This window comes from Bos indicus x Bos taurus, chromosome 19 (genome assembly GCF_003369695.1).
Source record: "Bos indicus x Bos taurus breed Angus x Brahman F1 hybrid chromosome 19, Bos_hybrid_MaternalHap_v2.0, whole genome shotgun sequence".
In the NCBI taxonomy this organism is placed as follows: domain Eukaryota; kingdom Metazoa; phylum Chordata; class Mammalia; order Artiodactyla; family Bovidae; genus Bos; species Bos indicus x Bos taurus.
In genome coordinates, this window is record NC_040094.1 from 8709317 (window position 1) to 8734045 (window position 24729).

At 41.2% G+C, this 24729-nt stretch overlaps 1 protein-coding gene across 1 annotated transcript in view; it reads left to right on the forward strand.

Annotated features, from left to right (window-relative positions):
- DGKE (diacylglycerol kinase epsilon) overlaps nt 1-11754 on the forward strand; it is a 29406-nt gene extending 17652 nt beyond the window's left edge. The window contains exons 8-12 of the mRNA XM_027516892.1: nt 690-803; nt 1822-1893; nt 5633-5760; nt 5985-6096; nt 6469-11754. Of these exons, the coding sequence (XP_027372693.1) occupies nt 690-803; nt 1822-1893; nt 5633-5760; nt 5985-6096; nt 6469-6648 (606 nt within the window). The 3' untranslated portion in view covers nt 6649-11754. The remainder of the gene's footprint in view (nt 1-689; nt 804-1821; nt 1894-5632; nt 5761-5984; nt 6097-6468) is intronic.
- Nucleotides 11755-24729: the final 12975 nt, after the last annotated feature.

A 24729-nucleotide genomic window follows, 5' to 3' on the forward strand; every position in this document is an offset into this window, starting at 1 on the left:
GCATTTCCAGACCATGACTCAGCACTTTCCCTGTTCAGAGACATTTTAGAAGTAGTATTGATCAAGGCTTGGCAACTGATTGCTATTAGGGGAAGCGGGGGGAAAAAAAACTTTACTACAAGATTTCTAGTTTTTATGACAGGATACGTGAAAATGACATTAACCAAAATAAGAAAAATAGGGTTTCAGGTTTGAATAGGAAGAAAATGCATTAATATTCGGGGCATGTCAACCTTGAGTCTGACCCACTGAACAAGAAGTCAGATATGCAAGCTATTGCTCAGGGAGAAGACCAAGTGCAGCTCAGTTGAGGAACCCAGGCTGGACTGGGAAGTAAGATAAACTGAGCAAGCACCAATAGCCTAATGGAGACTGAAAAAGCTGAGAACCTGAGAAGTGCTGGAAGTACAAGCAAATATTGAGAACACAGGATTTGAAAGCCTGGGTGTAGAGTAGAGCTGTTTAGATGTAGCATATTAACCAGAAATGGAAAGTGAAATTTTGTCTTAAAGAATCAGCCTTTAAACTGAAGCTTTATCTCTGGAAATGTCATTGGATAGCATAAAATAGCTTATGTAAAAAGTAAATGACTCAGTTTTCATAAAGAACATAAAGACTAAGATTTATATGTTTAATAAATGACACAGGCATGGATGGAAGCATAATCTGTTGTTTACCCTTTTCCACAGGAATTCACAATGAACAACTATTTTTCTATTGGACCTGATGCTCTCATGGCCCTCAATTTTCACGCTCATCGTGAGAAGGCCCCATCTCTGTTTTCTAGCAGAATTCTTAATAAGGTGTGTTGGATAAAATAACATTTCCTGCTTATCACCTAAGGTACAGTAAAAATCGATAGTTCAATTATACCTAGCACTCTTTCAACTAGATTGAGATAGAACTAACTTACGGAAACATTTGCCTGCTCCATTTTGTATAAGACTGTCAAATTAGATCCTTAAATGTATTTTATTAAAGTATCCATGACAAAATTTTTTAACTCCCAGTTGCAATGTTTTAGAGCATATTTTGCTTAGATGCCTACTAAATGGAATATATGGTAGCTTATCTTACTTAAATGGCAACTAGAATTGGAAGTAAATTTAGGCAAGATAAATTTTTGATGAAGCCATTAGTGGAAAAATAGATTGCATAGGCCTGAAAAGACTCTAAAAGGCAAATGAGGTAAGAAAAGGAGCAGTTTGTTTACCATAGTTTTAACTGGTTTCTAGTACAATTGATTCCTTTGGTGGAACATTTGTCTTGGAATTTTTTTTAATGACTTTTGGTGATTGAGCAACAGGATGTGACAAATAGATGCTGGTTCTGTTTTACAGTTATCTGTTCCTGGTTCTGTTTTACAAATATTTGAAATTTATGAATAGCTCCCTTTTATTAATATAGTTACCAACACAATAGTATTGCTGTTTATACAGTATGGTAATTAGCATCTCAATGCTTCCATCAACCTTTGTATATTCAAAAGTGATTATAAAATGTTTGCTAGATTTGCCTGCATTACTTTCATTAAGTAATGTTAAGTACTAGGAAAAGGCAAAATTTTCTTTATAAGGTGTAGCTGTTTGGATAAACTGGGAGAAAACACCATTTAAGCACAAACCACCTAATCCTACATTCCCCTAAAAAAATGGGCTGAACTCTGTAGTAATAATGGTTCCTTCTCCCATCAGTCTCTAGTCCACTCTGTGGATACATGACTCAGTCGTCACATCAGGGAGCTTTGGTTCAGTGTCTTTTTCTAGCTTACAGGGCTTGTTAGATTGCTTTAATATCATATTTTCTGTCCATTTCTCATAGGCTGTTTACTTATTTTATGGAACCAAAGATTGTTTAGTGCAAGAATGTAAAGATTTGAATAAAAAAGTTGAGGTAAGCTTTTAAACTTTTAGGTGGTCTCTGGACTATGAACTTTTTTTAAACAAAAATGCTGAATTTTCTATTAACTTATTTCGATAACACAAATGGAGTATTTATTGTGTACCAGACACCTCTAAGTGCTTTATACACATTTTCCCACTAAATTTTCACCACAGCCTGTAAGGCAGATACTACTATATTCCCATCACTCATGAAGCTATTTGAAATTAAATAACTTGCCCAGGTTCACAGAGTGCCCAAGGATACAGGTAACCAGCATTTAAACCCAGGTTTATGTAACTCCAGAGTCTGTTTAACTCTTATACTGAACAGCGTCTGTATGCTGTTCATCATGTGTGATGACCAGTGTGAAGCTCTGTGACAACAGTGCCTGAGTCACGGACTCTCGGAGAAGATGAAGCCCAGAGTTTAATTCCTGTTATGGTTGTAATGTATCTTTGTTCTGTGCCGTGCAGCATGGCCAAAAAAAAGTAAGGAAAGAGCCAGACAATAAACAGCTTAGGGAAAGAGTGGAAAATGAGCAGAGAAGGAGGAGCCTCAAAGCACACTCAGCTCGGAAAGCTGCTGCTCTGGTTAGACAGACTCTGAGCTCACGGCACAGGGGGAATGGTGAGATTGGCTGTGAAGAATGTTCCCTTCTGCTTTATCCTATTTCCTTTTTCCTGGACTTTGATTACTTGGGTAGAGTAAAGCGTATGAGGTAGCACATTTTTTTGTCTAATCGTCTGTTTATACAAAAATCACCTGTGAAACCACCCATTAAATGCCAGGCACAGTGTTAGGTACTAGACATACAGTAACAAATCTCTCACTGTCACTAAGTTTGCAGTCTGGAGAGAAGAAAGACATTTAAACCACATTGTAATATGGCATAAGAAATAATATAAGGAAAATATGGAGTCTTACAGGAATTATATACACAGAAGAACTGTACAAAAAAGATCTTAAAGACTCAGATAACCACAATGGTGTGATCACTCATCTAGAGCCAGACATCATGGAATATGAAGTCAAGTGGGCCTTACAATGCGAACAAAATTAGTGGAGGTGATGGAATTCTAATTGAACTTTTTCAAATCCTAAAAGATGATCCTGTGAAAGTGCTGCACTCAATATGCCAGCAAATTTGGAAAACTCAGCAGTGACCACAGGACTGGAAAAGGTCAGTTCTCATACCAATCCCAAAGAAAGGCAATGCCAAAGAATGTTCAGACTACCACACAATTGCATTCATCTCACATGCTAGCAAAGTAATGCTCAACATTCTCCATGCCAGGCTTCAACAGTATGTGAACCGTGAACTTCCAGATGTTCAGGCTGAATTTAGAAAAGGCAAAAGAAGCAGAGATCAAATTGCCAACATCCATTGGATCATAAAAAAGCAAGAGAGTCCCAGGAAAACATCTACTTCTGCTTTATCGACTATGCCAAAGCCTTTAACTGTGTGGATCACAACAAACTGTGGAAAATTCTTCAAGAGATGGGAACACCAGACCACCTTACCTGCCTCCTGAGAAATATGTATGCAGGTCAAGAAGCAACAATTAGAACTGGACATGGGGAAAAAAAAAAAGAACTGGACATGGAATAACAGACTGATTCCAAATCGGGAAGGGAGTACATAAGGGTGTATATTGTCACCCTGTTTATTTACCTTATATGCAGAACACATCATGCAAAATGCCAAACTGGATGAAGCACAAGCTGGAATCAAGATTGCTGGGAGAAATATCAATAACGTCAGATATGCAGACAACACCCCACTTAATGGCAGAAAGCGAAGAACTACTAAAGAGCCTCTTGATAAAAGTGAAGGAGGAGAATGAAAAAGTTGGCTTAAAACTCAACATTCAGAAAACTAAGATTATGGCATCCTGTTCCATCACTTCATGGCAAATAGATGGAGAAACAGTGGAAACAGAGGCTTTATTTGGGGGGGCTTCAAAATCACTGCAGATGGTGACCACAGCCATGAAATTAAAAGATGCTTGCTCCTTGGAAGAAAAGCAATGACCAACCTAGACTACATACTAAAAAGCAGAGACATTAACTTTGCCCACAAAGGTCCGTCTAGTCAAAGCTGTGGTTTTTCCAGTAGTCATGTATGGATGTTGGACTATAAAGAAAGCTGAGCACTGAAGAACTGATGCTTCTGAACTGTGGTGTTGGAGAAGACTCTTGAAAGTCCCTTGGACAGCAAGGAGATCCAACCAGTGCATCCTAAAGGAAATCAATCCTGAATATTTATTGGAAGGACTGATGCTGAAGCTGAAACTCCAGTGCTTTGGCCACTTGATGGGAAGAACCGACTCATTGGAAAAGACCCTGATGCTGGGAAAGATTGAGGGCAGGAGGAGAAGGGGACAACAGAGGATGAGATGATTGGATGGCATCACCAACACATTGGACTTGTGTTTGATCAAGCTCCGGGAGTTGGTAATGGACAGGGAAGCCTGGTGTGGTGCAGTGCATGGGCTCACAAAGAGTTGGACATGACTGAGTGACTGAACTGAACTGAGCTGAACATAACCCACAGACTGGAAACTGTCTAGGGAAAGTGACTGATGAGGAAGTCTTTCTGGAAGAAGTTACAAACTGTAATCTGCAAATTAAAACTTAGCTAAATGAAGGAGATAAACGTTATTCTGGGCTAAGAACAACATGGGCAAAGGCCCAGAGGCAGGAGAGAACATAGCATATTTGAGTGTGTTCGGGCTGGAGTGTAACCTACAGGAGAGACAGTGGCGAGAGCTGATGCTGGAGAACCAGGCAGAGGCTGAGGTCACAGAGAAACTGGTGACTTGTTATAAAGGCACTTGGAGTTCATCGTGAACACTGAGTCCAGCCATTGAAGGGACGTAATCGGGATAAGTGTCAGTCTAACCAGCCTTTGAGAGGTGAATAAGAGGAGAGCAGAGCTAGAGAAACGGTGGCTGCTGGACTAGGGTGTGGTCAGGAATGACGGCAAGGGATGGAGACTTAGAAGTAGCATCAGTGGTTTTTAGTGCTTAATTGGTATGGAAGGTGAAGAGACAGAGGTCAAAGATAATTTCCAGGTTTCTAGTTAGGGGGTGAGGACAGCTGGTGCTAACCTTTCCTGGGAAAGTAGATGGCAGAGAAGATGCTTAACTCAGCTTTGTGCATGAGAGTTTTAGGAGCCACAGTCAGTGGGAAATGTTTTGTGGGCAGTTGGATATACAGATCTAGCCCAGTTCACTTTCCTGCACCAACAAAAAATAGAGCCTTCAGCACAGAGATGGCAATTAGCAAGACAGAAGTGGCTCAGCTTTCCATCCAGAGTGTGTAGAGAAGAGAAGGGAGCCCAGTACATGGCTGTGTGAAATGCCTTCAGTGTGAGGCTGAGAGTGGAGCTCTCAGCAGTGGCAGAGGGACGCCCAGAGAAGTAGTCTGGTTCCCAGAAAGCAAAGGAAGAGAATATTTCAGGGAAAGAGTAAGGGGTTGGCAGTGTGCGATGCTGTTAAAACAGCAAGTTAGATAAAGCCTGAAAAAATAATGGGATGTAAGAAAAAGGATGTCGTTGATTTAAAAAAATTCACTGTTATTCATTTATTACAATAAACATTGAACAAATGAGAAAGGCTAGATTACCTGGGTAGGAAGCAGTCTTCCAACCAGCTTTCACATGTATGTGAAAGTGGATAGGATTCTGAGTGGCTGTGTCTGAAAGTAGTGTGCCCTAAAGTAACTTACTCCTTGTATTTCTTTAAAGCTAGAGCTGGATGGTGAGCGAGTAGAACTGCCGAATTTGGAAGGCATTATCGTTCTGAATATCGGCTACTGGGGTGGTGGCTGCAGACTGTGGGAAGGGATGGGAGACGAGACTTACCCTCTAGCCAGGTATGTACATTTGCAACTGGTTTTTTATGTCACTGGTTTCTTTAAAGCAGTCTGTTCTTTGTAGACTTTTAACATTTTTACCTCAGATTTTCTTTTTTGTATACCTCATTAATGTCAGTAGTTAATAAGCTGACGGTCCACCTATGCTGAAAAGTAATTGTCCTATTGTGGCTAGTTCTATTTTACCGCATCACATAATCCATGTTTCCTTTGTCCAATTTTAGGCATGATGATGGTTTATTGGAAGTCGTCGGAGTATATGGGTCTTTCCACTGTGCTCAGATTCAAGTGAAACTGGCGAATCCTTTTCGAATAGGACAAGCACATACAGTGCGAGTAGGTGAAATATTGCTATAGTGGATAATTTGTCTCATTTCTAAGCCATTGAGGTTTAGAAGATAATATACTATAGCTTTCCCTAAACAAACGTGGTTTACAGCCCATGCTATCGGTCATCCTGTACCCGGGCTGAGTAGGATGGGGAAAGACAGGAAATATGGCCCTCAGTCCAGTTGAAGAAGTGAAGTGTCCAATGAAAAAGAATCCTTTAAACAATTGAAGAATAAAATATATTCAGATTAATTTTCTAAGAGTACAGTGCTAAGAAATGTCCCTAAGATGGGTTAAAGGACTCAAGATGTTATTAAGGAAGATTTGTCTGAGCTTTCTGGGGACTAACTGTTTTCCCATTTTTCCCCATAATTCTAGCTGATCTTGAAGTGCTCGATGATGCCAATGCAGGTAGATGGGGAGCCGTGGGCCCAGGGGCCCTGCACTGTCACCATAACCCACAAGACACACGCACTGATGTTGTATTTCTCTGGAGAACAAACGGATGACGACGTCTCTAGTACTTCAGATCAAGAGGATACAAAGGAAACGGAGTAGATGGAGGAGGACGTGAGGACTTAGTGTAGAATCCTCGCAAACAACTAGATACCCATTCATCCAAAAAAGAGCTGTCAACTAGCTTAGTCTTCACTTCATCAGTAGTAGAGTGGGTATGCATTTATGTAAACAGCATTCCAAAAACAGCCAGACCTCCGGTTGTTTACAAATGCCTGCTCTTTTTGCAGCAAACACTTTGACCGTACAGCACTAGCAGAAAGTCACAGAACATTCCACAAAGGCTCTGTGTCTGCGGGTAGGCTCGCTGACCTGTGCGCTCCCTCCCGGTCCTTATTCTTGAACCACACAGTGGATCAGACACGTATATCCAGCCAGGTGTGGGTGGAAAATCATTGCCATTTTAATGTTGAGTGTGATGACACTGTAACATTTAAAAATGACTTGCTTTTTTGAAAGGAGATGGTTGGTGTCATGCTGGGCATCCTCCTGCAGCATGTCTCAAGACTTCTTGCAGCCCAGCACCAAGTGGACACATAAATATCTATTTCCAGGAAACCCTAAAAGGAGAAATGTAAAAGGAAGGCAACACTCAGATTTTTTGTTTTAAATTTTATTTTAAGGACACTTTCAGTCTCCTACTGTTGTTTGGTTAACTCTGTTAATGACCGAGTTGAGCTGCAATCTGCCATCTTGTTATACTCCAGTATAGCCAAAAGGGGACCGCCTAGGCAAGTTGTAAAAATCAACATTCAGAGCACTTTGCATTGAAAGTTATAAGTTTCAGGACTTCCCTGGCATTCTAGTGGTTAAGACTCTATGCTTCCACTGCAGAGGGTATGGGGTTCAATCCCCTGTCAGGGAACTAAAATCGTGCGGAGTGGCAGTCAAAAAAAAAAAAAAGTTACAAGTTTCAAATCGGACTGTTCACCAAATTCTCTTCTGATTAAAAGACAGTGTCAACAATTCAAAAAATATATACTAAGGAGAATTTACCAGTCAGGTTAATTGCTCAAAACAAGTTCAGTATTGATTGATACATTTTTAAAAATTGGTGGTCTTACAGTATTTTGAAATACAGCAGTATATCCAAAATACTTAACAGAATTTTCCCTTGGGGAAATGGATAGAATCCTCTGCTAAAATGTTTGTATCATATTTATTTTAAAATGAGAGATATATTTTTTTTACTTATTTATTTTCTTCACTGTGGTATACCTGTGTTTAGTGTTTACAATGTGTTGCTTTATTTAATAAGTTAAATTGATCATAAATTCTGCTACTCACAGATAGAAATGTAGCCTAAGTAATAATTAAAACCCATAATTCTTCTGATAGATATATTATCTGGATATTCTTATTCTTCAGAAATATTCCGAGGGTGCTCCTCTGCTGCTCCCCAGTCTGCTCCCTCAGGTTCCACAGCGAGGCTGCCCCAGGGGGCCCCCAGCCTGGTATTTTTAGGACAGATGGCCCATTTGTGGATTTGGTGGTCTTTTATGCCATTAATCTGAAGAACTAGAATGTATCTTCCACCAAACACCATTAGCTCCCCTTAAAGATCTGTGGATGAATCTGTTGTCTGTTATGAGTTGCCAGAAGCTTAAATTTCAGTCACCTTCAGGCCCAGGCCATGTTTTGAAGGAACAACTAAGAAATGTATACAGTAGTAGTCAGTTACATTAGAATGCTTTTATTTTGCTTAAATTAATCTCTTCCCAGATCTCAATGTGAGCAGCTAAATTCTAGTATTGTAAGATTTTGTGAGAAGATCTGTTTTCACCTTACTCACACACCATTCACAGTAGCTACCTGTGGTGGTGGTTGGGAGAGTCTGCAGATTTTCTTTCATGGGCTGATCATGTTTTGAGTATAATGAGCTTCATTGTTTAATTTGTGATCAGAATTGTTACCGATACCACATTTTACAAATATACTGTTAGATTCACTTTGCTTTAGGCTATATTTTATCTATAATTCATAGTACTAATTATAGAATAATCAAAGTAAATAGTTAATAGGGGGTATCAGAATTAAAATAATCAAAATAACTTTATAGTTTTTTTTTTACTTTTAAAACTGTATTCTAGCTATAATGTTACATTGGATTTAGAACAGAGTCATATAAAACACCCTCATTTACTTAAAAACAAACTGGTCTTTCATTTTCATAATCCACTGAAGTTTGACCTTCACGAAGTTTATCTGTTAACCTTATTCACTCATTCAGACTTAATTTTTTTAGGAAAGTTACTTCAGAATATCATATCATATAACATATTTTAGAAAAATTCTCTTTTTAGGCACATTTACCCAGCATTTCAAATAAATGGATAGGCATGTACCTTGTTTTAAATAAATACAATTTATAAGACTCATGTTTGCAAGTTATATATTAGGGTAGCAATTGTTGACATTACCAGAGAGTCCATACTTTATAAAAAATGATTTGCCATAGAATTTTTCTGTTCCATTTCAAACTATTCTGATTTAAAAATAGTAACTTCTAAATTCTCAGGAAGAAATATGTGAAGTAAAGCTTGTATTCATGTCTGTTTTCAGATTTCTCCTTTTATTCTAATACAATTCCTAGCTCCTTGCAATCTTAGTAGGTTAAATACTGAATCCCTGGCAGCTTCTTAGGGATCCCATAAGTAGATGATGAGAATTTTCAGTGCTTTTTTTTGTTTAATGGAAATCAAACTGACTTGTGTTGTAACATACAAGTTGCCAAATGATAAGATTACATGATCTTAAAGGTGTTTTAGGTTTTCTGCAACTATTAGCTGTGAACCCTATTGTAGCTAACGTTTATGAAATTTTATAGTCAAAATTATTTATTTTTATTTTTTTAGGATGTGTCAAAAACGTGTAGTATTTGCTTTTTGAAATGTTTGCCTACCTAGAGCTGGAAAATATACTGTGACTCAGAAATTGTGAACAGTCCTTTTTGCTGTAAAAATGAATACTACCAGCATGTCAAAAGAAAATAGTGTGCATTTGTAATATAAAGCAAAATTGTACTTAATGTATATTATGGAATTTTAAATTTGCACTGACCAAAAAATTTAAAGATGATATTAATTTACATATACATGTGGATCCGAATACGTAATTTGTACTTGTTCAGCTGAAAAGGTCAATAGAACGGGTGATAATTTTATGTGGTTGTCCCTCAAGCTGATAATACTGAAACAAGAACCAGCACTTTATATTCAGACTTTTTAAAAAAAAATTCTACCTAATTTGGGATAGCAATGTAGGTAGAGGTAGATTTATTAAAAATTTCTAGAAATTTAAAAAGAAAAAATAGTGTTGTTACTCTATCTCAATCTGAATGAAGGTCTGTTCTCAGCAATAAGAGAGAAGAGGTTGTTTGGGTTTGCCTTTTAAAAGTATACCCCTGCCTTTCTCAGATTTCTCCTGGAGGCTTGTCTCCCGTTTCTCAGAATATGCCCTGCAGGCTGCCTGTAGTATCAGAGTCACCATGCGAGCTGGTTCACAGTGTGGGAGCCTCAGCCCGGGAACCAGCCCTTGACTTCAGGAAGCAGGGTGTCTTGAGATGAGGGACGTCTGCACCTCTGGTGCTTCTGATGCAACTGAAATGTTAGTTACTCATCTGCACCTCCTGTGTTCACCCGGGGCTTTTGCCCGGTAGATACCATGCCGAAAATTTGAATTAATTAGATACTCTTAAATTGTTTTTCCTTTAAAGGAACTCTGAAAAACTTGTCATATCCTATCCAGATTGATAAGCTGTATTACATAAAAGTTGGTAGCCCCAGGTTTTCCTGTGCAGCTGTGTGGGTTTGGGGCTGTGATCCGTGGAGTCTTGGAGGACAGGCGGTGCTTTGGGGCTGGTGGAATGGACCCCTGGAGGGCCCCTGCTTTCTCCCCATGCTGGGGTGCTGCTTCAGACCAGATTTCAGTAGACAAAGCACTTCCTTTTTTCAAAAAAAAAAAAAAATTCCACTATTTTCTTTCAAAGAGTTTGGAAGCCAGTATAATGACTCTGTCACCTGGTTCATTTTCTACTGATTTTTACATTAAAAAGAGTATTTTGGATGTCTCGGTTGCTGCTTGGAATATGGCCACTTGGCTACTTCTCACATTTTGAAGGCATTTTGTTGAATAGCAAAGCACTGATTAGCCTCTGTTCCTCGTACTTCTGATTTTAGTGAAGTATAGAAATGGTCATGTATTTAATTCATTTTAGTTTTGTAAATACACACACATTTACCCTCACGGCCCTGACAGTGCCGTCAGTGCATGAGGTTCACAGGTTTCAAAAAGGTGTGTTCTAAGGTTCTGGAGAAAGCATCAAAAACTGTCACCCTCTAATAGGGACGTTCACAAAATTTAATGATTGAGGTTAGTCATCTACAGAAGTGTCGGCAGAAATCGTCACCTAAAGGCTATAAATTTAAGTGTTCTGCTGACGGTGGACCTAGGACGCTTCCTCAGTCTCTGCAAACGCCCCCCAAGCCACTTCACCGCTAAAGGGAAATGTCAAAGCAGAACGCGCTTTACAAGGTAAACTACAGGAAGTCGCCGTCTTGTGGTGCTTTTTGATGACTGACCCAAAACGGGGAAGAGAGCTGGCAAGTTAGGTTGCTTTCCTTGCTGCTCTAACGTTGTCCAGGCAAAGGGACTTCCTGATCAGATGAGGAGCCTGGGCTACTGAGCAAACTCCTACAGTAAGGACGGGCACTTTGTGTACTTGGGTGACGATGGCTCATGAGAACACAGGACTCCCGTTCTGGGCTCTGCCAGCACTCTTTCTCTCCAATTTGATCAACTTGAATGAGCCCAACAGTAAGCAAACTCGGATTTTAATTCTGTTTTAAGCAAGTTTAGAGAAGCCAGATCCTTGGCCGTGATTACTTGCAGGTGAACTGACTGAACTGGCTCCTGTGAACCACAGTGTCAAGGACGAGCAGCTCAAGCAGCCAGCTGGTCCTGTGCACTTTCTGCCCCCTTGGCCTCCGTACTCTGTCCCTATCACGAATTACCCTGTGTTAATTGCTTTCGTTGTGTTGGGTCTATAATGTGGTCAATGCTTGACAGAAAAACATGAATTAAAGCATTTGATGTTGAAGATGTTTGCTTGTTTTTTAATAAAATGTAAAGCACAGCATTTGAAAAGTATGATTCTGTGTTTTTTTTTGATACAACAATGAGAAAAAAACAAGTTTGAGTTAGTTTCACACAAGATGGCACTTGTACAGCAGGGCAGAGGTTACAGTGTGTGACAAGTTCAGGGTCAGATCCGCCTGAATGGATAAAAAAATACATAAGGACTGACTCAGGGCAGAGTAGAGCAGTAAAGGAAGTCAAATAAGGTGAATTAATCTCATTTTCAGCTGATAACAGTGGAAGAAGTATAGAATTTATTTGCAGTATCTAGGTTGAAAACTCAGCCTCTGCCACTGTTTAACACTAGGCAAGTTACTTGTTCTGCCTGAGCCCCGCTGTGAAAGTGGGAGATAGGCCAACATAGAGGTTGCAGATTCAGCTGCTTAGAGGAAAGAGGCAGGTAATGAAGGAGAGGGTGGTGGGACTGTTCAAACTAGAGCACTGACCACAGGGGAGCAGAACGCATCTTTCTAGAAAAGGTAGAAACGTGGGTTTTTTATATTAACCGTAATTTTAAAGTGGGTTGGCCAGGGACCTATTGGGTAGCACACACAACTCTGCTCAATGTTATGTGGCAGCCTGGGTGGGAGGGAGGCTCCGGGGAGAACAGATACAAGGATATGCATGGCTGAGTCCTCCTCAGCTGTTCACCCGAAACTATCACAACACTGTTCATCGGCTACATCCCAGTACAATATAAAAAGTTAAAAAAATTACAAAATATGGGTTGGCAACTAATTACCTGTAGCCTCCCACTGACTTTGACTTCCCTGGTGGCTCAGATGGCAAAGCGTCTGCCTACAATGTGGGAGACCCTGGTTCAATCCCTCAGTCGGGAAGATCCCCTGGAGAAGGAAATGGCAACCCACTCCAGTATTCTTGCCTGGAAAATCCCATGGACGGAAGAGCCTGGTAGGTAGGCTACAATCCATGGGGTCGCAAAGAGTCGGACACGACTGAGCGACTTTCTTTCTTTCTTTCCCACTGACTTATATGAAATTATATTAGGGGGAAAGTGAAGGTATCACACCTGGCAGAAATTTGCACTTCCTTCCACTTGAATTTTTATTTTTTTTTGCCTGCACCCCAACCAGGGATGTAGTCTGAGCCCCCTGCACCAGAAATAAAATCTTAACCACTGGACCACCAGGGAAGTCCCCATTTGAATTTTTATAAAGCTTTATGGTTTAACAACTATGATCTGGCTTTCACATGACATTTTGTGGCAAATAGTTTGTATTCATTTCATTAGAGGAAGGAGAGCCTACAGTCCAGCTGAAGCGGTCATCTTTACAAAAATTCCATTTTTACAATTTTTTGAAAATAAAACTCATTGCTCATTGCCCTTCTTAACTATGCCAATTATAATGCACATTTTCTGGATCAAAGATTTGAAACATGAATTCCTTTATACTTACAGAAGTTCATAAGGAAGCCTCTCTATTAAGAAACTAGCCCCTGACAGTTCTACGTTTTCACCTTCTTTTATTAACTTCCAGCTGTATCACACAATTGTAGGATCTCAGTTTCACAACCAGGGATTGAATCCAGGCCATGGTAGAGAAAGCACCAAGTCCAGACGGAAACCGTGCACCTCGGATTTGGACTTGAGCCCATGTGGCCAGGACTGGGACCCAGCCAAAACCCTGCTCAGGCCTGGAACCCACGGTCTTCTTTTTCCAGCTGTGTCCAGTCTTAGTTGCAGCATGAGGGCTCTTGGTTGTGATATCTGGACTCTCTGGGTGTGCCTCTCAGGCTCAGTAGTCATGGCCTAGTACTCACAGGCTTAGTTGCCCCAAGGATCTCAGTTGCGCAACCGGGGTTCAAACCCACAGGCCCCTGCATTGAATGGCAAATTCTTAACCACTGGACCACCAGGAAGTCCCCTACAGTCTTTTAATTAGAATCACATAGCTGGTGTGATAGAATAACGGACTGGTTCCAAATTGGGAAGAGTACATCAGGGCTGTATATTGTCATCCTGCTTATTTAACTTATATGCAGAGTACATCTTGTGAAATTCCAAACTGGATGAAGCACAAGCTGGAATCAAGACTGCCAGGAGAAATATCAATAACCTCTGATAGGCACATGACACCACCTTTGTGGCAGAAAGCAAAAAGGAACTACAAAGCTTCTTAAAGTGGAAGAGGAGAGCAGAAAAAGATGACTTAAAACTCAACATTCAAAAAACAAAGATCTTGGCATCCAGTCCCATCACTTCATGACAAATAGATGGAGAACAATGGGAATAGTGAGAGACTTTATTTTGAGGGGCTCCAAAATCACTGCAGATGGTGACTGTAGCCATAAAATTAAAAGATGCTTGCTCCTTGAAAGAAAAGCTATGACCAATCTAGATAGCATATTAAAAAGCAGAGACATTACTTTACCAACAAAGGTCCATCTAGTCAAAGCTATAGTTTTTCCAGTAGTCATGTATGGATGTGAGAGTTGGACTATAAAGAAAACTGAGTGCTGAAGAATTGATGCTTTTGAACTGTGGTGTTGGAGAAGACTCTTGAGAGTCCCTTGGACAGCAAAGAGATCAAACCTAAAGGAAATCAGTCCTGAATATTCACTGGAAGGACGGATGCTGAAGCGCCAATACTTTGGCCATCGGATGCAAAGAACTGACTCATTGGAAAAGACTCTGATGCTGGGAAAGGTTGAGGGCAGGAGGAGAAGGGGACAACAGAGCATGAGACGGTTGGATGGCATCACCCATTCAATGGATGTGAGTTTGAGCAAGCTCTGGGAGTTGGTGATGGACAGGGAAGCCTGGTGTGCTGCGGTCCATGGGGTCAAAAAGAGTTGGACATGACTGAGTAACTGAACTGACTGACCTGGTGTCTGGACTTACTGAGGCCCAGGTTTTTTGTGTCTCAGAGCAGTAGGAATTCAGCAAGAGGCAAAGTGACAGGCAAGAAGTAGGGCTTCCATGGTGGCTCAGACAGTGAAGGATCTGCCTGCAATGCAGGAAACCTGCATTCAGTCTCCAGGTCAGGAAAATCCCCTGGAGAAGGGAATGGCTACCCACTCCAGTATTTTTGCCTGGAGAATTCCATGGACAGAGGAGCCTGGCAAGCTACAGTCCATGGGGTCACAAAGACTAACCCTTTCAGATTTTCAAAGACTAACACTTTCAAAGAGATCAAGTGGGCAGGTGACAGAGCTCTACCCCAAGGATTAAGTGGGCTACAATTTTATAATCAAAGGAAATTAGGGGAGGGGGAAAGACCACCTTCTTTGAGGAGACATGGGGCTTACATCACTAACTCTTCCTTCGAATTGGGCAGAAAAGTGTCTGACCCTATGAGGTCAAACTGGGATTACCATGTTGGTGAGTGTGTACTCAGTCATGTCTGACTCTTTGAGACCCCCTGGACTATAGCCCACCAGGCTCCTCTGTCCATGGAATTTCCCAGACAAGAATACTGGAGTGGGTTGCCATTTCCTACTATAAGGGATCTTCCCAAAGCAGAGATTGAACCCATGTCTGTTGCGTCTCCTGCCTCGGCCAGTGGATTCGTTACCCCTGTACCGCCTGGGAAGCCCCAGCCATCAGTCAGTCAGTCAGTTCAGTCGCTCAGTCGTGTCCAACTCTTTGTGACCCCATGAATTGCAGCATGCCAGGCCTCTCTATCCATCACCAACTCCCGGAATTTACTCAAACTCATGTCCATCAAGTCGGTGATGCCATCCAGCCATCTCATCCTCTGTCGTCCCCTTCTCCTCCTGCCCCCAATCCCTCCCAGCATCACAATCTTTTCCAATGAGTCAACTCTTTGCATGAGGTGGCCAAAGTATTGGAGTTTCAGCTTCAGCATCAGTCCTTCCAATGAACAGCCAGGACCGATCTCCTTTAGGATGGACTGGTTGGATCTCCTTGCAGTCCAAGGGACTCTCAAGAGTCTTCTCCAACACCACAGTTCAAGAGCATCAATTCTTTGGCACTCAGCTTTCTTCACAGTCCATCTCTCATCCATACATGACCACTGGAAAAACCATAGCCTTGACTAGATGGACCTTTGTTGGCAAAGCAATGTCTCTGCTTTTCAATATGCTATGTAGGTTGGTCATAGCTTTCCTTCCAAGGAGTAAGCGTCTTTTAATTTCATGGCTGAAACCACATCTGCAGTGATTTTGGAGCCCCCAAAAATAAAGTCTGTCACTGTTTCCACTGTTTCCCCATCTATTTGCCATGAAGTGATGGGACCAGATGCCATGATCTTAGTTTTCTGAATGTTGAGCTTTAGGCCAACTTTTTCACTCTCCTCTTGCACTTTCATCAAGAGGCTTTTTAGTTCCTCTTCACTTTCTGCCATAAGGGTGGTGTCATCTGCATATCTGAGGTTATTGATATTTCTCCCAGCAGTCTTGATTCCAGCTTGTGCTTCTTCCAGCCCAGCATTTCTCATGATGTACTCTGCATATAAGTTAAATAAGCAGGGTGACAATATACAGCCTTGATGTACTCCTTTTCCTATTTGGAACCAGTCTGTTGTTCCATGTCCAGTTCTAATTGTTGCTTCCTGACCTGCATATAGGTTTCTCAAGAGGCAGGTCAGGTGGTCTGGTATTCCCATCTCTTTCAGAATTTTCCACAGTTTATTGTGATCCACACAGTCAAAGGCTTTGGCATAGTCAATAAAGCAGAAATAGATATTTTTCTGGAACTCTCTTGCTTTTTTGATGATCCAGCGGATGTTGGCAATTTGATCTCTGGTTCCTCTGCCTTTTCTAAAACCAGCTTGAATGCTTATTAAATCAGAAGGGTGGTGACATTTTTCTTTCACCTAATGTCCTGGGGCATATCTTGTGCTTTTATTTATGGCTTTATAGTTAAGTAAGCCCACTTTGTTCCATGACATTCTGATAGCTTTCTTGAGAGATCATTAACGTAGAATGGTATCCCAAAGCTTCCTGGGTTTCTCTATCTGTAGTCCCCTACTGGGACTTCGACAACTGTCTTTATAACTATCCTATTAATCTACCCTATCATAACCCTTGGACTGCCAGGGAACTCCTCACATTTTGACTTCTGAAATTACAGCTTGGGCACTTGAGTATCATGCTACAGGCTTTTATTTACCCTTATCTCATAACCCACAATTTTGTGAGGTGGACATTATGAACTTCATTTTACAGACAGATAACTCAGGGCTGGATGTTAATCCCAGGCCCTCATCCCTGCTGCTTTTTCATCATCAACCTCACAGCCGACAGTATTAAAAAAGTTGAATATAGGGGCTTCCCTTTTGGCTTGGTTATAAGGAACTCTGCCTGCCAATTCAGGAGACACAGGTTCAGTCTCCAACCTAGGCAGATCCCACATGCCGCAGAACAGCTTAGCCCACGCATCACCACTATCGAGCCTGTGCTCTAGAGCCCAGTAGCCGGAACTACCGAGCCCACGTGCGCCAACTACTGAAGCCCGTGGGCCCAGAGCCTGTGCTCTGCAACAAGCCACAGCAGTGAGGAACCTGCATACAACTAGAGAGTGACCCCTGCTCTCTGAAAGTGGAGAAAGCCCTCACACAACGTCAGAGACCCAGCACAGCCAACAATTAATCAATGTAATTATTTTTATAAAGTTGAGTATAGGCAGATATACCATTGTGCTGGGGCTTCCCTTGTGGCTCAACTGGTAAAGAATCTTCCGGCAGTGTGGGAGACCCTGGTTCGGTTCCTGGGTTGGGAAGATCCACTAGAGAAGGGATAGGCTACCCACTCCAGTATTCTTGGGCTTCTCTTGTGGCTCAGCTTGCAAAGAATCCACCTGCAAGGTGGGAGACCTGGGTTCAATCCCTGGGTTGGGAAGATCCCCTGGAGAAGAGAATGGCTACCCACTCCAGTATTCTGGCCTGGAGAATTCCACAGGCTGTATAGTCCATGGGGTCACAAAGAGTCAGACACAACTGAGCAACTTTCACTTTCACCATTGTGCTGGGCACAGTCTTCAAAAGGACTCTCCCAGACAAAGAAACAAGGATGCTACACATGGAAATAATTAGATTTTTAAGGAGCTGAAAGGGCTACATGTTGCCTATACGTAGAAATTTAATTTGTGGGAACTAGAAAATAAAAATTTTGTATTACTTGTGAGGAGACAGAGGTAAATTCATCTATGAGAAATCTGTGTACACTGAGCTTCTTGATGACAGGTTGCTCACCCTGGTCATCTTTGCATTCAAACTGATGAGTATTTGCATGTCTTTGTGAAAATTCTATGAATTATGGAATACTTAGCCTCCAGTTTCCAGCACAGGTGAGTACCCAACAGTATTTGAACATATGAAGTTGCTGACGGGCTGCACTCAGCAACCCAGGCAAACTGCAGTGCTGTGTGCTCGCGGAGTCCGTGTGTACTCGCGGAGCCCGTGTGCACTCCTGGAGCCCGTGTCTGCCTCTGGAGCCTGTGAGTGCCCCTGGAGCCCATGTGCGCTCGCAGAGCCCATGTGCACTCGCCGAGCCCGTGTCTGCCCCTGGAGCCTGTGAGTGCCCCTGGAGCCCATGTGCGCTCGCAGAGCCCGTGTGTGCTTGCTGAGCCCGTGTGTACTTCTGGAGCCTGTGTGCTCTCCTGGAGCCTGTGAGTGCTCGTGGAGCATGGCTACATGTATCTCAGGCTCCATTCTCTGTGAAATGCTCCAACCAAAGCTCTGCCAAGGACCATGAACAGGAACAGAGTGGGTCTCCCATATATGCCACTTTGGCATGAGTTTTAGTTTGGGCTAACAGTAGTCAAAGAGCCAGTAGATGCAAGAAAATTTCTTTACCTTTCCTGTGCATACATGCTAAGTCACTTCAGTCGTGTCCAACTCTTCACGACGCTATGGACTGCAGCCCACCAGGCTCCTCTGTCCACAATATTTTTTCAGGCAGCAATACTGGAGTGGGTTGCCATTTCCTCCTCCAGGGGATCTTCCCAACCCAGGTTCTTTACCACTAGCGCCACCTGGGAAGCCCTTACAACCCCCTCAGTTGCCTAAATTTACGTTGGAAAGGAGCCTGTACCAAAAAGAGAGCTATTACCAGATATACCTTATTACCTAAGAAACTCATCAGCAGAACAGGACATTTGTTTTTCAAGCATCTCCTCTGCCTTCCTACCAATGGCCTTCCTCCCCTTTGTACCCCTGCCTCTTCCCTTAGCTCAGGATGTTACAGAAGCTTCAATTACCTGACTGTCCTTTGGGACTTCATATCTTTACTAGGCCCCATATGTACATAAATTTGTGTGTTTTTCTGTTAATCTGTCTTTTATGAATTTAATTATTAGACCAGCTGAAGAGTCAAGATGCTACAGCCATATTTAGACATGTGACAATTCCTCCCCTGCAGTTGATTGGACCCAGAAAGCCCATCCACCGACCAGCAAGCAATCAGATTTTCTACTGGGCTTCATTTTCACAAAATGCTCTTGTAACCTTTATTTTTATTTATTTTTTTTACACTTTTATTTTTAAAAATAAAAAAAGAGATATCTATAATAAATAATAAAACAATATAGAACTTTTTCCCAGTTGAAACCTAATGTGAATATACTGAAAATTATTTGCTAATTATGTGATTAAAATAATAAATTATAAACTCATGTGAACATTAACTGATTTACAATTATGTAAATTCAAGTAAATAACAAAGTAAAGGATAGAATATTTGTATCTTTTGAATTGATCAGATTAATTATCAAAGCATACTAGTCAATTGAGTGCTAGACATGCTTCAGGGAGACCTGTATTCCAATCCATGATATGTATGGCTATTTTCTTTAGATTTATAATGTTTGAATTTTACAACAGTATTATTAAGATGATAGGAGTTAATACTGGTAAAGTATTATCAATGATAAAACTTATTTCATTATTTTAAATAGTTTACTGTCCTGTTTAATAATATAATCATGTAACCTTTATTTTTAAAATAAATTTATTTTATTTACTTATCTTTGGCTGCACTGGGTCTTCATTGCTTCGCCCGGGCTTTCTCTAGTTGCAGCAAGCAGGAGCTACTCTGGGTGGTGGTGCTCAGGCCTCTCATTGTGCTGGCTTCTCCCGATGCAGAGCACAGGCTCTAGGTGTGTGGATATACTACGTGGGCTCTGTAGTCGTGGTGCTTGAGCTTAATGTGAAACCTTCCTGGACCAGGGATCAAACCCATGTCCCCTGCATTGACAGGAGGATTCATACCCAATGCACCACCAGGGAAGTCCCTTTTGTAACCCTTAAAATCTGTCCTCCTCAAAATTTGACCCACAGACTATTTTAGACTATTTAAGTGCAGAAACTGAGAGTTAAGAGTTTGAATTTGTATAGCTATCTTGATAGCTGGCTATTGGATCTAATCCTAATAAAAATGTGTTTTTTATTGTGTATGTCTCTTTATGTCATTTTTCTCCTTATTATATTTTATAAAAATATTGATACCTGATGCTGTTGATCTAAAACTGGACTACCAGCTAGTTCTCCAGCAAAGATACACTTATACACAATCAGCAGAGAATTGCAACTCAAGGTCTACAACCATGAGGAAGGCAAGGAACACACTTTTATTGGCGGGGGTGGGGAGGAAGTTGCGAGGGCTGTAGTCAACACAGACTCCGTGGCTTTTCAAAGGCTGAGTCCTGGCCACGAAAGAAGAGGGATGTTTCTTCTTCCTCTTGGGCTCTGCTATCATCACAGGGTCTCAGAGCTCTCCCTTCTTGTCTCTTGACTCTACTTAATTGTGTTTCTCTTTATTAATATTTTACAGTGTACTGGAAATGTTTAAAAAGAAACAAAACATCTGCTATTTCACTACAAGTGGTTTAAGAAGCACTGTTTTAAATAACTCGCTTTCTTCTTTTGGGAAAGGAGGAGCCGAGCTGCAGTCAGTTCCTGTTTCTTAGAAAAACAATAAGCTCTAACATAATGCAAGAGGCTTGCTTTAATTTGGTTAAGAGCAGCAGTGACCTTTAGGATCTGACACCAAAGCTTGTGAACACGATTCAGGTAATGGCAATAGACTCTGGGCCAATGAAACACCCAGACAACAGGGGGAAGACAGAAGACTAGTAAGAACCTGTTATTTGAAGAGTGGTAAGAAAGTAAGTAAACTGGAACCATATGGTCTGGAATTAAGTAGCATAATAACTTACATTTGTAGAGCATTTGATCATTTATAATGCAATTTTATACAAAGTATTTTCTTTATTCCTCACAAAACCCAATTGACACGGCAGAGCAGATAATAATTTCAATTTTCTAAGTGAGTAAGCTGCTCAAAATCCTTCAAGTTAGGCTTTAGCAGTATGTGAACCGGGGAATTCCAGGTGTACAAGCTGGATTTAGAAGAGGAAGAGGAACCAGAGATCAAATTGCCAACACCTGTTGGATCATAGTAAAAGCTAGAGAATTCCAGAAAAACATCTACTTCTGCTTCACTGACTACGCTAAAACCTTTGACTGTGTGGATCACAACAAACTGGAAAATTCTAAAGAGATGGGAATACCAGACCACCTTACCTGCCTCCTGAGAAGCCTGTATGCAGGTCAGGAAGCAACAGTTAGAACCAAAGATAGAACAATGGACTGGTTCAAAACTGAGAAAGGAGTATGTCAAGGCTGTGTATTGTCACCCTATTTATTTAACATATATGCAGAGCACATCATGCAAAATGCCAGGCTGGATGAAGCACAAGCTGGAATCAGATTGCAGGGAGAAATATCAACAACCTCAGATATGGAGATGATATCACTCTAACAGCAGAAAGTAAAGAGGATCTAAAGAGACTCTGGATGAGGGCGAAGGAGAAGAGTGAAAAAGCTGGCCTAAAACTCAACATTTAAAAAACTAAGATCACGGCATCTGGTCCCATCACGTTATGGCAAACAGATGGGGAAAAAGTAAAAGCAGTGACTGATTTTATTTTCTTGGGCTCCAAAATCACTGTGAACAGAGACAGCAGCCATGAAATTAAGACGCTAGCTCCTTGGGAGAAAAGCTATGACAAACTTAGTGTATTAAAAACCAGAGATATCACTTTGCTGACCAAGGTCCGTCTAGTCAAAGCTATGGTTTTTCGAAGGCTGAATGCCAAAGAATTGATGCCTTCAAAATGTGATGCTAGAGAAGACTCTTGAGAGTCCCCTGGACTCTCAAGGAAATCAACTTGAGAGTTGATTAAGGGAAATCAACCCTGAATACTCATTGAAAGGACTCATGCTGAAACTGAAGCTCCAATACTTTGGCACCTAATGCAAAGAGCTGACTCATTGGAAAAGACCCTGAAGCTGGGAAAGATTGAAGGAAAAAGACGAGGGTGGCAGAGGATGAGATAGTTAAATAACATCACTGACTCAATGGACATGAATCTGAGCAAACTCCAGGAGATAGCAAAGGACAGGGAAGCCTGATGTGCTGCAATCAATGGAGTCGAAAAGAGTCAGACACTATTTAGTGACTGAGCAACAACAAAGTATACTCACAAACATTATTCAACTATCGCCGCCACTCATCTCCAGAAGCTTTTCATCATTCCAAACAAAAACTCCAAGCCCACAAAACAACAGCTCCCTAGTTCTCACTTCTTCCGGTATCTGGTCAACTCTTCTGCTTTTTGTCTCTACAAACGTGCCTATTCTAAGTACTTCATTGAAGCGGAATCCATATACTATTTGTCCTTTGGTGCTGGCTTGTTTTTACTTGGCATAATGTTTTCAAGGGTCTAAGATGAACTTGTATTCTCACCCATAAAAAAGATAGAGAATGGAACCTACTTCACAGGGCTGCTTGAAGGGTTTAATCAGATAATACACAGTATGATGTACAATACTCCTTGCTTCTCCTCCCATCAAAAAATGAAATCAAATTCCACTTACATGGTCTGACCTTAGCGACGTGCTTCCACTGAAGAGAAAGCAGCCGAAATGGGGCATAAAAGGTGATATGACTTTTGCCTGGTTGCTGAGACATTTGTCCTTGGAACTCAGTCCTTTTTTCAGTCCTAGACAGAGAAAATCCACCTGCTGCCAGGAAAGGCCCCCTAGCATTAACTGCCCGATGTTGTGAGTAAGTCAGCGTGAAGGCAATTATATAGCCCAGCCTTCAAGCCACCACCGCAGATGCCAAGTGAAGCAGAAATGAGCTGTTTCAACCAAACCTCACGCAAGTCACAGAGTCAAGAGCAAAACTGGTGTTGTTTTCATCTCTAAGATTTTGTGCTTTTACATAGCAGTAGATAACCAGGACACATGAACAGCTGACAGCTGTTGATCCCATTTCCTTGTTCATCTTTGTGCCCCAAAGAATAACCAAGTACTCAGAGAAGGTGATCCCACCCCAACTCAGGGATAACCAACATGGAATCCCATTCTCTTGGCAGCTGTAGGTGGACATATGACCCAGTTCTGGCCAATCAATCTTAAGAGGGAGATTCTGCTTCTAGAAAAGACTCCCTGGCTCTTAAAAAGAGACACAGAAAGAAAGAGATGGTGGGATGCCTGCAATCACTGCAGTCATTTTCTAACCAGGAAGTTAGCAAAACTGAGGACAAAGCTAACAGGGCAAGAATGGCAAGACCACTGAGAAGGTGGAAAGACCCAATGACTACAGTGTTAACCCACCGAGTCAGCCAATCCTGGAATTTCCCTTCCTTGGGATAACTTGGTATGTGAGATGAAAATGTTTCTTTTTTCCTTTATTTTTTTTGAAGGACAATTGCTTTACAGAATTTTGTTGTTTCTTGTCAACCCTCAACATGAATCAGCCATAGGTATATATATATATCCCCTCTCTTTAGAACCTCCCTCTCATCTCCCTCCCCATCCCACCCCTCTAGGTTGATACAGAGCCCTGTTTGTTTCCTGAGCCATACAGCAACTTCTCTTTGGCTATCTATTTACATACAGTAATGTAAGTTTCCATGTTACTCTCTCCATACATCTCACCCTCTCCTCCTCTCTGTCCATGTCCATAAGTCTATTCTCTATGTCTGCTTCTCCATCGCTGCCCTGTAAATTCTTCAGTGCCATTTTTCTAGATTCCATATATGTGCGTTAGAATACGATATTTATCTTTCTCTTTCTGACTCACTTCACTCTGTATAATAGATTCTAGGTTCATCCACCTCATCAGAACTGACTCAAATGTGTTCCTTTTTATGGCTGAGTAATACTCCATTGTATATACATAATACCACTTCTTTATCCGTTCATCTGTCAGTGGACATCTAGGTTGCTTCCATGTTCTAGCTATTGTAAATAGCGCTGCAGTGAACAATGGGATACATGTGTCTTCTTCAATTCTGGTTTCCTCAGGGTGTATGCCTAGGAGTGGGATTGCTGGGTCATATGGTGGTTTTATTCCTAGTTTTTTAAGGAATCTCCATATCGTCTTTCATATGACTGTATCAATTTACATTCCCATCAACAGTGCAAGAGCGTTCCCTTTTCTCCACACCCTCTCCAGCATTTATTGTTTGTAGACTTTCTGATCATGGCAATTCTGACTGGTGTGAGGTGATATCTCATTAAGGTTTTGATTTGCATTTCTCTAATGAGTGATGTTGAGCATCTTTTCACATGTTTGCTAGCCATCTGTATGTCTTCTTTGGAGAAATGTCTGCTTAGGTCTTTTTCCCACTTTTTGATTGGGTTGTTTTTCTGGCATTGAGTTGTATGAGCTGCTTATATATCTTGGAAATTAATCCTTTGTCAGTTGCTTCATTTGCTATTATTTTCTCCCATCCTGAGGGCTGTCTTTTCACCTTGCTTACAGTTTCCTTTGTTATGCAAAAGCTTTTAAGTTTAATCAGGTCCCACTTACTTACTTTTGTTTTTATTTCCATTACTCTAGGAGGTGGGTCATAGAGGATCTTGCTTTGATTTACATCATCAAGTGTTCTGCCAATGTTTTCCTCTAAGAGTTTTACAGTTTCTGGTCTTACATTTAGGTCTTTAATCCATTTTGAGTTTATCTTTGTGTATGGTGTTAGGAAGTGCTCTA